The sequence below is a fragment of the Oncorhynchus tshawytscha genome, linkage group LG28 (assembly GCF_018296145.1).
Source record: "Oncorhynchus tshawytscha isolate Ot180627B linkage group LG28, Otsh_v2.0, whole genome shotgun sequence".
Classification (NCBI taxonomy): Eukaryota; Metazoa; Chordata; class Actinopteri; order Salmoniformes; family Salmonidae; genus Oncorhynchus; species Oncorhynchus tshawytscha.
Window position 1 is genome coordinate 25727583 of NC_056456.1, and position 10578 is coordinate 25738160.

At 40.3% G+C, this 10578-nt stretch overlaps 1 protein-coding gene across 5 annotated transcripts; it reads left to right on the forward strand.

Annotated features, from left to right (window-relative positions):
* Nucleotides 1–1072: 1072 nt before the first annotated feature.
* Nucleotides 1073–10545, forward strand: LOC112226986 (GTP-binding protein 4). 5 transcript variants are annotated; one of them, XR_002949804.2, is made up of 10 exons: nt 1073–1197; nt 1276–1409; nt 1747–1847; nt 5083–5175; nt 7266–7355; nt 7861–7964; nt 8147–8224; nt 8394–8865; nt 8963–9026; nt 9863–10545. XR_002949804.2 is itself a non-coding variant. In XM_024391743.2 (9 exons), exons 4-8 carry the CDS (start codon nt 7893–7895, stop codon nt 9023–9025), a joined length of 432 nt encoding a protein of 143 aa, XP_024247511.1. In that variant the 5' UTR covers nt 1073–1197; nt 1276–1409; nt 5083–5175; nt 7861–7892; the 3' UTR covers nt 9026; nt 9863–10545. The 5 variants fall into 5 exon arrangements, 2 of the variants coding, with proteins under 2 accessions (XP_024247511.1, XP_024247510.1); XR_002949805.2 differs by lacking the exon at nt 1747–1847 and having other exon boundaries at nt 8394–8554; nt 8686–8865; XR_002949803.2 differs by lacking the exon at nt 1747–1847.
* The last annotated feature ends 33 nt before the right edge of the window (nt 10546–10578 follow it).

Consider the following 10578-nt stretch of genomic DNA (forward strand, 5'->3'; position numbering starts at 1 on the left):
TAGCAGGAAGATAGAGTAGGACATGCAGCACACATAAACAACAGCGGTTCCATCTTGACTCAACCCCCTGAAGTTGTGGGTGGATGACATAAAGTCAATAAGACACTGCAGTATTCTCAAATGGGGAGCCAGAGGGAATGACAGTCAGTCTTTCTTTGTTGTCTGCAATGAATAATTAAGCTATAATGTCTACATGCAAACAAAGATGAATTTGTTCTTTAACTGACTTGCCTAGTTAAATAAATATATATATATTTTGTTAAACTGCCAGTGCTTTAGTCAATACTTGTATTTTTTTATTTATTTAACCTTTGTTTCAAATCAAATCAAATCAAATGTTATTGGTCACATACACATGGTAAGCAGGTGTTAATGCGAGTGTAGCGACATGCTTGTGGTTCTAGTTCCTACAGTGCAGTAATATCTTACAAGTAATCTAACAATTCCCCAACAATTTCCTAATACACACAAATCTAACAAGTAATCTAACAATTCTCAACAACTACCTAATACACACACATCTAAAGGGGTGAATGAGAATATGTACATATAAGTATATGGATGAGCGATGGCCGAGCAGCATAGGCAAGGTGCAGTAGATGATATAAAATACAGTATATACATGTGATATGAGTAATGTACGATATGTAAACATTATTAAAGTGGCATTGTTTAAAGTGACTAGTGATCCATTTATTAAAGTGTCCAGTGATTTCACTGGATGAATAAATATGAAGCGTTTCCAAGCCCACTGGCGGGCAGTGGGAGAAGATGGAACGAGGTGGATTTTGACCTAGATTTATGTATATTTTCTCATCAATGAAACATTTGATCTCAATACAGTTTTCTGTTCCCAACACTAGAATGTGTTATGAACAGAATGGACTAGGTTTTGTCGACTTTAGCATTTGCCAAAGTTTTTAAAATCGCGTTGTTCAGAAGGAGCGCAAAGTCGAATTGAGTTACTGCACACGCGCATTTCACAGAGTAGGCGTTCCCTAACAGAGATATGCAGATATTTGCTGGAATGGGCCAATAGGATCTCGCTAGCTCGTGCTTGGCTCTGCACGCCTACTTGCTTGTTCTGCCCACTATGACTCATCTGTTCTATGCTGATTTGATGAATGTCTTGTATGACAAAAACCATTACAAGCTGGTTTTGGGACAGATCAACATCGCAAAGAATTTGATTGACAAGTAAGAAGCTGACTTCTTCCACTATTTATTTGCTTCCACTGATAATGTACACTGTTCAACTTGGTGTTCTCCTTGCAGTGTTTCCAAAGACTATGTTTGACTGAAGTATGGGATTTCCCTGTACCGCTGTAAACAACTGAAGCGTGCTTCTCTGGGTCGAATGTGCACCATCATGAAGCGACAGAAGCAAAGCTTGGAATACCTGGAACAAGGTAATCTTGCAGTTATTTCCTTTGTTTGATGAAAGGCTTGTCATGCATGTCTGAAAATGTCTCTGGTTTGCATATACTAGAACAGTGTTTCTCAAACTCAGTCCCAAGGACCCCATTTTGGCTTTTGCCCAACTACACAGCAGAATCAAATTATGAAGGCTTGGTGATTAGTTGATTATTTGAATCAGTTGTGTAGTGGTAGGGCAAAACCCAAAATGTGACCCCTTGGGGTCCCCAGGACCGACATTAGGGAACCCTGTACTAGAAGATACTTCAGACATTTGGCTCCGGTTGTCATTGTTGATGTCTTGTTTACATTTAATGGTTGTTTTACTAGTGCACCAGCATCTTTCCTGTTTACAAACGATTGATCCCAATACTCGGACTCTACTGCTTTGTGGATATCCCAATGCGGGCAGGTCTAGTTTAATCAACAAGGTACACATCCCTATTGCTGTTATTCTTTGTCATTTCAATGGTTGGTACAACCTTGCTGTGTAATTTGTGATTATAATAGTGTTCAATGGTTTCATGGCACAATTTGGGCAACCATTGTTAGAGGCATTGCGATAAGTTCTTGTCTGCTTTGCTGCACGATGGATCACGCTTATCTTGGTCAGATCGTAATTATAAAATGTGTTGTCAATGGCTTACCTTGTTAAATGGAAATAGGTTTAGGTTTATTTGAACATTTTGTTACATTTGCAGAACATGGGTAAAAATGTCATACAATTAGGGTTGCACATCTTGGAATATTCAGAGATGGAATCTTTCGGTGGGAATATATGGGAATTAATGGAAATATATGCAAATGAATATTAATACCATTTAATTGTAGATGGTATTGTAACATATGGAGACAGAAACATAAACCTTTTAACTTATCATAAGTAGACATAATTGCAAATGATTAAATCCTTCCAATAGAAAAAAGTAGTTACGAATGTAACTTTAATTAAATGAGGTGACTCTTCACATGGGATGATTTCACTGAACAACAAAAGGGAATATTGAATGATCCCCAATGATCCATCGCATCTCCCAAAAACGTTTTCAACATACATCTACCGTGTTGTGGCAATATGGCAGTGGTGCCAATATATCTAGTCTAGAAACTAAAGCTTTAGTTGTCTTCCTCTCAGGTTTCCATGTCTTCTCCCTAGACCTCCATGTCCACTTTTTGAACATCAGATTCTGAGGCCTCATCTTCACTGTCACTTTCCAACCTTGTTGAGGATAGCTCGTTGTCAGGCTCAAAAAGCCTCAAATTTGCCCAGTTGGCCACCAATTTTGCAACCCTTGTATTGGTAAGCCTGTTGCGTGCTTTGGTGTGTGTGTGTGTTCACAAACAAGGACCAGTTGCGCTCCGAGGCGGCTGATGTTGGTGGGATTTGGAGGATGGAGTCAACAAGGGAAATAGCCTCAGAATCACAGTCCCTTCCACCAGGTGGCTGATGAGATATATTGGCACGACTGCCATATTGCCACGACTGCCATATCGCCTCTCCATACCAAAGCTCTTGCTTGGAAGTGTACTTTGCCAGACTGGCAAGAACCTTGCCCTCGTCCAGGACAAGGTGGCGAGACACGGTAGTGATGACACCATAGACCTTGTTGATGACACTATAGGCCTCTGCACCAGCATGCTCTTGCCAGCATACTTGGGGTCCAACATGTACGCTGCGGCATATATGGGCATCAGGCAGAAGTCTTCACGTTTTTTGATGTATTTCAGAACTGCAGTTTCTTCTGCTTGGAGCAACAGTGAAGTGGGCAGGGCACTACTGATTTCTTCTCTTACATCTGCAAGCAGAGTCTGAAGATCATACAGGATGGCATTGTCTCCCTCAATAGCGTACAATGGCTACTGCTTTAGGTTTCAGGCTGCTTACCACTCTCCCAAAATACATCATCCAGAAGGATCCTCTTGATGGGGCTGTCCATATTAGCAGACTGTGATATGGCCATTTCTTGGAGAGACTCCTTCTCCTCCAGGAGACTGTCAAACATGATGACAACACCACCCCAACGTGTGTTGCTGGACAGCTTCAATGTGGTGCTCTTATTCTTCTCACTTTGCTTGGTGAGGTAGATTGCTGCTATAACTTGATGACCATTCACTTACCTAACCATTTCCTTGGCTCTCTTGTAGAGTATATCCATTGTTTTCAGTGCCATGATGTCCTTGAGGAGCAGATTCAATGCATGAGCAGCACAGCCAATGGGTGTGATGTGAGGGTAGGACTCCTCCACTTTAGACCAAGCAGCCTTCATGTTCGCAGCATTGTCTGTCACCAGTGGACATACCTTCTGTGGTCTAAGGTCATTGATGACTGCCTTCAGCTCATCTGCAATGTAGATATCAGTGTGCCTGTTGTCCCTTGTCTGTGCTCTTGTAGAATACTGGTGGAGATGATGTAGTTAATTATTCTTTGCCCATGAACATTCGACCACCCATCAGAGATGATTGCAACACAGTCTGCTTTCTCTATGATTTGCTTAACCTTCACGTGAACTCTGTTGGTTTGGTTGGGGGGTGTATGCTGGGGTGTATGCTGGGCGAAGAACATTCAGAAATCTCTTCCGATGCACATTACCTGTGAGCATCAGAGGTGAACCAGTTGCATACACATTGCATACACAGCCCGAGCAAGACATTATTCTGCATTTCTCTGACTACATTCCTCCATTGAGTCAAAAAAAATTATGCTTCCAGGAGGACCAAGAGCTGTTGCTATCGATAAGGTGTCTGATTAATAATTTTCACCCTGAATAAAAGTAGAGGGACTTTTGTCAGAGGTTGCTTGTTGTGAGCGCTGAGGGAACTTTATGCACTTGGCCAGATGCTTCTGTATCTTTGTTGCATTCTTGACATATGATTTGGTACAGTACTTGCAAATGTACACCGCTTTGAAATGTCTCCACACATCAGATAGTGCCCATGGCATTTTCCTGTAAAGATTAGAAAGAAATTAGTTAAAAAAAGAAACTAATACAATTCCATGTACAGATAAATAGTTAAGTAGTTAGATTAAACAACTCCTTTGTAAGAAATGTTTTACAATGAAACATGTATTGAAACAGGTGAATTATCACTCTTCAGTTAGCTGGCTCAAGCAAGCTAAAACACACATGGTAGAAAAAACAAACTAGCAGAAATTGATAAGTTAGAAATGATTTAAACACACTTTGCTGTAGACTACTATTTACGAGTAAACAAAAAATCATGATTGTCATATTCACCCCACCCAGTATTGTAATCAAAACTTACCAGAAAGCATGTAGTCCTTGGCTCAGACAGTGTAGTAGTGTGGGCTCAATAGCATCTCATTAGTGTGCAAGATCTTGAGAATCAGCTGTACATGCGATAGAGTGCACTGCACATGCGATGGTAGAATGTGCTGTGCATTGAGGGTTGCAATTCCATTGAATTGGGGATAGTTTAACCAAAATATGCCTCAAGACCTAGAATTGCCTTGTATCATCCCACACTTTTCTTTTCACTGTTATAAGCTAACTTTTTGATGAATTTTAAGCCTGTGAATTCTGGGAATTTTGCTTAACTTCCCATGGAACATTTCTGGAAAGTTTCTGACCCTTTGCAACCCTACATATACAATACATTGTAGTAGTGCAAGAAAAGATGTTGACAGAGCTGAACTGTCTTTCCAAGGTCACCAGAGCTGATGTTGAAGTCCAGCCCTATGCCTTCACCACCAAGTCCTTGTTCGTCAGCCACATGGATTACAAATACCTTTGTTGGCAGGTAACATGATGCACTTACACGATCCTCACGCCAGCTATATCTGGCTGGAATACTTTGGAAAGAGGTGTGTGTACATGCATATATGCATGCATACAGTACCAGTCAAAAGTTTGGACTCCTACTCATTCAAGGGTTTTTCTTTATTTTTACTGTTTTCTACATTGTAGAATAATAGTGAAGACATCAAAACAATGAAATAACACATATGGAAACATCTAGTAACCAAAGAAGTGTTAAACAAATCAAAATATATTTGATTTTCTTCAAAGTAGCCACCCTTTGCCTTGATGACAGCTTTGCACACTTTTGGCATTCTTTCAACCAGCTTCACCTGGAATGCTTTTTCAACCATATGCTGAGCACTTGTTGGCTGCTTTTCCTTCACTCTGCGGTCCAACTCATCCCAAACAATCTCAATTGGGTTGAGGTCGGGTAATTGTGGAGGCCAGGTCATCTGATGCAGCACTCCATCACTCTCCTTCCTAGTCAGATATCCCTTACACAGCCTGGTGGTGTGTTGGATCATTGTCCTGTTGAAAAACAAATATTCCCACTAAGCTCAAACCAGATGAGATGGCGTTTTGCTGCAGAAGGCTGTGGTAGCCATACTGGTTAATTGTGCCTTGAATTCTAAATAAATCACTGACAGTGTCACCAGCAAAGCAGAGTGAAGGAAAAGCAGCCAACAACTGCTCAGCATATGTGGGAACTCATTCAAGACTCTTGAAAAAGCATTCCAGGTGAATCTGGTTGAGAGAATGCCAAGACTGTGCAATGCTTTCAAGACAAAGGGTAGCTACTTTTTGAAGAATATCAAATACAAATGGATTTTGATTTAACACTTGGTTACTACATTATTCCATGTGTTATTTCAAAGTTTTGATGTCTTCACTATTATTCTACAAATGTAGAAAATAGTACAAATAAAGAAACCCTTGAATGAGTGTGTGTGTGTGTGTGATATTCATACACATTGCCACCAGATGTGTTATTGGCTAAATACTAGAGCACTACACACAGTGCCATCGGAAAGTTTTCAGACCCATTGACTTTGTCCACATTGTTACATTACAGACAATCTAAAATGGATTAAATAAATATCCTAAGCAATCTACACCCAATACCCCATAATGCTCAGGTGCATCCTGTTTCCATTGATCATCCTTGATGTTTCTATACCTTGATTGGAGTCCGCCTGTGGTAAATTCAATTGAATGGACATGTGGAAAGGCGCACAGCTGTCTATATAAGCTCCCACAGTTGACAGTGCATGTCGAAGCAAAAACCAAGCCGTGAGGTTAAGGAGTTGTCCGTAGAGCTCCCGAGACGACAGGATTGTGTCAAGGCACAGCGGAAGGTTACCAAAACATTTCTGCAGCATTGAAGGTCCCCAAGAACCCAGTGGCCTCCATCATTCTTAAATGGAAGAAGTTTGGAACCACCAAGACTCTTCTACACTACAAAACAATAAACGAACCATGACATAACCGAAACAGTACCGTGCGGTGAAACAGACACAGAAAAAATCACCCACAAAATACCCAAAGAACATGGCTGCCTAAATATGGTTCCCAATCAGAGACAACGATAAGCACCTGCCTCTAATTGAGAACCAATCTAGGCAACCATAGACTTACATAAACACCTAGAAAGGACACACCCCATAAACATACAAAACCCCTAGACCAGGGAAAAACACACAAATCCTCCATGTCACACCCTGACCTAACCAAAATAATAAAGAAAACAAAGATAACTAAGGCCAGGGCGTGACACAGACTGCTTTCTTAATGTTCTGTGTCCTTTGTCTCAAGGCGCCGTGCTACATTATTTCTCTGAATATGCCAAGGCATGTTAAAACCAAACTCGGCCAGGTTTTTAAAAATTAAATATTGTCATTTTTTTTGTGGCTAACAAGCGTTATGTCAAGAAGATGTGACCTTACTGAGGAAGACCGGGTTTGTAGTTTTGTTCATGCTTATTAGTAACATATTCTCTTTACTTTGGCTTTATTTCTTTCCCCAGTTTACTTTGTCATCCTCTTTCAAGATGGGACTTGCTTATCAAGGTTTCCTGCTTTGTTCCATCAGAAAATCATTGCTGACCTTACTGTAGAGGGCATCCCTGTCGTTGAAACCAGCACTTTGACTGAATAGGGCGAGATAATTGTAAAAACAGAGGTGAGCAGTGTAGTTCAGTCTTCTGATTAAGTGTTATGTTTTGTGTTTTTCTCTATTTGTACGGAAGTCCGGAGAGGACATATGAATAATACATTTTAAAAAAGTCCATCAGCTTATTTATCTCATCACTACAGAACAAATCACTACAGAGATCACGAGACAATCAAAAGTACCACAAATCACCCATTAATGTGTTCAGATACACGATAACCACTTCATCAAGGAGCTCTGTGACTGCGTTGATTGCAATGCACTGGTGTAGCAATCAATAAAACCGTATGCGTTAATCCTCTGGGCTGTGCCACCTCAGCCGTTCTGTTGTAAATCAATACGTCCACTCCTATTTAGAGTTTATCTTGTGATCTCGACAAAACAACTTTTGTGTAGTAATCATGAAATCAATAAGTTTTCGTCTCGACATAATGAGGGATTTTTTTCTTTCATTCATATGTCCTTTCTGGACTTTGTTTTTAATAATTCGTACTAATATTTTCTTGAATTTCAGGCAAACTTCTGGCCGATCGTGTCCATGGCAAAATGAAGGGCAAGAAGGTGCATGATGTTCTCAACAGATTGCATTTAGCAGTACCTGCTAAGAGGGATGAAAAGGTAGGCAAAATACTACACTTTCTGTAGAGGTACATGTCTTTCCACACCAAAGTTAAACATGTATGCATGATTTTACTGATGTTGTACTATTTTATTTTTATGGTATATAAATTTGAATGTGAACAGGGGAAATTGGGCATGTCCTTTTAAGTATGCTCATTAGACTGTTTTCTCAACACTAGGTGAGACCACCATTCATTCCAGAGGGAACTAGGATTGGCAGGAAAACAGTGGAGGTGGATGCACCCAAACGCAAAACAGTATGTCCATATATTATTAACACTTATCGAAGGATTATGTTGGAAAAGCCTTGGATGTAATCCGCTCACTCAAGTGGGTTATGTTGTAATAAATGTTCATTGTCAAGATCTAGCTGTCTTAATAAGGTATTATTTAATTAATTGCCAATTTTCCATCATTGATTTACAGGAGAGGGAGATGGAGATGATTATATCCTGGACCTACAGAGTATGTATTTGGACATTGACATTCATCATTGTCTGATGAATAAAGAGGAGAAATATGATGTGATTCCCGAAATATGGGAGGGTCACAACTTTTCAGATTATATCGACCCTAAAATCATTAAGGTGAGTGGGGCGTGAATTGATCTTGTTCTAGTGATTCCATGGAATCATTAACTTGAATGGGGATGCCTGGTCTATTCATTCAAATTCTATGGCTGCCACCTCCCTGAAAATCTCTCATGCCCATACTGGAGGATCTGGAGAAGGAGGAGGAGCTGAAGGAGAAGGCAGGGGAGTACGAGACTGGTGAGGATGAGGAGATGCAGGAGATCCGCCAGCTGGCCAAACAGATCAGAGAGAAGAGGAAGCTAAAGATTGTGTGCTCCAAAGACAAGGATGTGCATTGCCCCAGACTACCCAGAACTGTCAAGAAGGTGATGTGGATGGAGATCTTGTTTATATGAATATAACTTTTACAGTTAATCTTGTTTTATAGCCTGTCTTTAAAAAAAAGGTATTATACCTTTACAGGTTGAAAGAAACTCTGGAGAAAGAAATGGGAGACCTTGGTCTGGACATGACTGGCAAAGATGATGTACGTTTGTTTTCATTTTTTCCCTGTGTATGTAAAAGACAATATATTTTCACATGCTACAGCTGTTATGCTGTAGTGCAGGGGTCTAAATAAGTTCCCGACTAGAGCGGAATAATGAAAAAAGCATTGGAACTGGCTTCGAGGTCCGGAGTTTAGTTTGAGGGCTGTAGTGTATTCACACATTTCTGCTCATGCCCATTCATAGCCACTATGTGGTGAATGCCCGTAGATCCTGGAGTGTTGGTGTTGCCAAGAAACGCAAGCGTGAGGCATCCATAGCTCCCACCTCTCGAACCCGCAGCCAGATTGTTAGAGTGGGGGACGAGAGGCAATCTGGTGTTCGTGATCCTAAGTTTTGTGATGGCTATTTAGAGAGTTTATCCGGTTTATGTATTATGATGCATTTACCTGACACTTCAACATTATATGGCAGCCATGTTTGCTCCCCATCACGATTACATGGGGAATGTACAAAAACATACGATAAAACTGAATGTCTAGAATGAGCATTATAATGCATTTACGTCACACTACAACATTATATGGCAGCCATATTAGCTCTCCACTAAAATTACATGGGGGAATATTTAAATAATGCTATGTAACTGAATGTATAGAATTAGAACAATATTCTAAAAGTTGGCATAACTCAATGTGTAGCTCTGGGCTACTCCAAGAAACATAGTCTTAGGAGATGTTATGATTGTGTGTGTCTGAAGTGACACCCTATTATGGGCCCAGGTCAAAAGTAATACTCTATATAGGGATATGAGTGACATTTGGGACACAACCTGTGTTTTACTCTGGATTAACTGAAATTATTTTTTCCTGTATAGATGGCGAAGAAGGCCAAGAAGTTGATGAAGAGCCAACAGAAGGACATGAACTGCCAGGGGAAGAAGGGAGAGGCAGACAGACATGTATTTGACCTCATGCCAAAACCAATTTTTCTCTGGCAAGAGAATGTCCGGAACAAACGATCACAGATAAAGGCATTGATCGATGAGGTTGACCTTTTTTCAGTGTAATCCAGCTTCTGTCAGAATTGTATACTTTTTCACTGGAGTAAATCTGAAAATAAATGTTTGCCCTTTTCTGAATTATCTTTCATCATATTGAGGTAATGAGTGACACAAGTGACATTCCTGGTTTTGGAAAGCTGCGTAGTGGAGCACAAACCTCAATTCACCACAAGGTATCAGCCAAAAATTTTAGTGGTAGTTTGACTTCTGTGTCACTTACATGAACACCCACTGTCAAAGCTTCCAATTGCTGTGGCTACCAATTGTGATAAATAATCTCAAAGCGCATTCAAGTGAAGTGTACTTGAATTGTAATCTGTAAATGGAACGTATTACATTCTAGGAGTTAAGGCATCAATTGTATTGCTTTGGTGTAGCTAGAAACAAAGAAGATGAAGCTGCACACACACCGTAACAGTTAAGTCCTCTCAACAAATGTGAGTTTCTTCTACTGTGTACACTGCAGTGGGGGAAGTGATTAAATCTATAAACCAAAATGTGTCTCACAGGTGCTTTATTAAAAATAAATG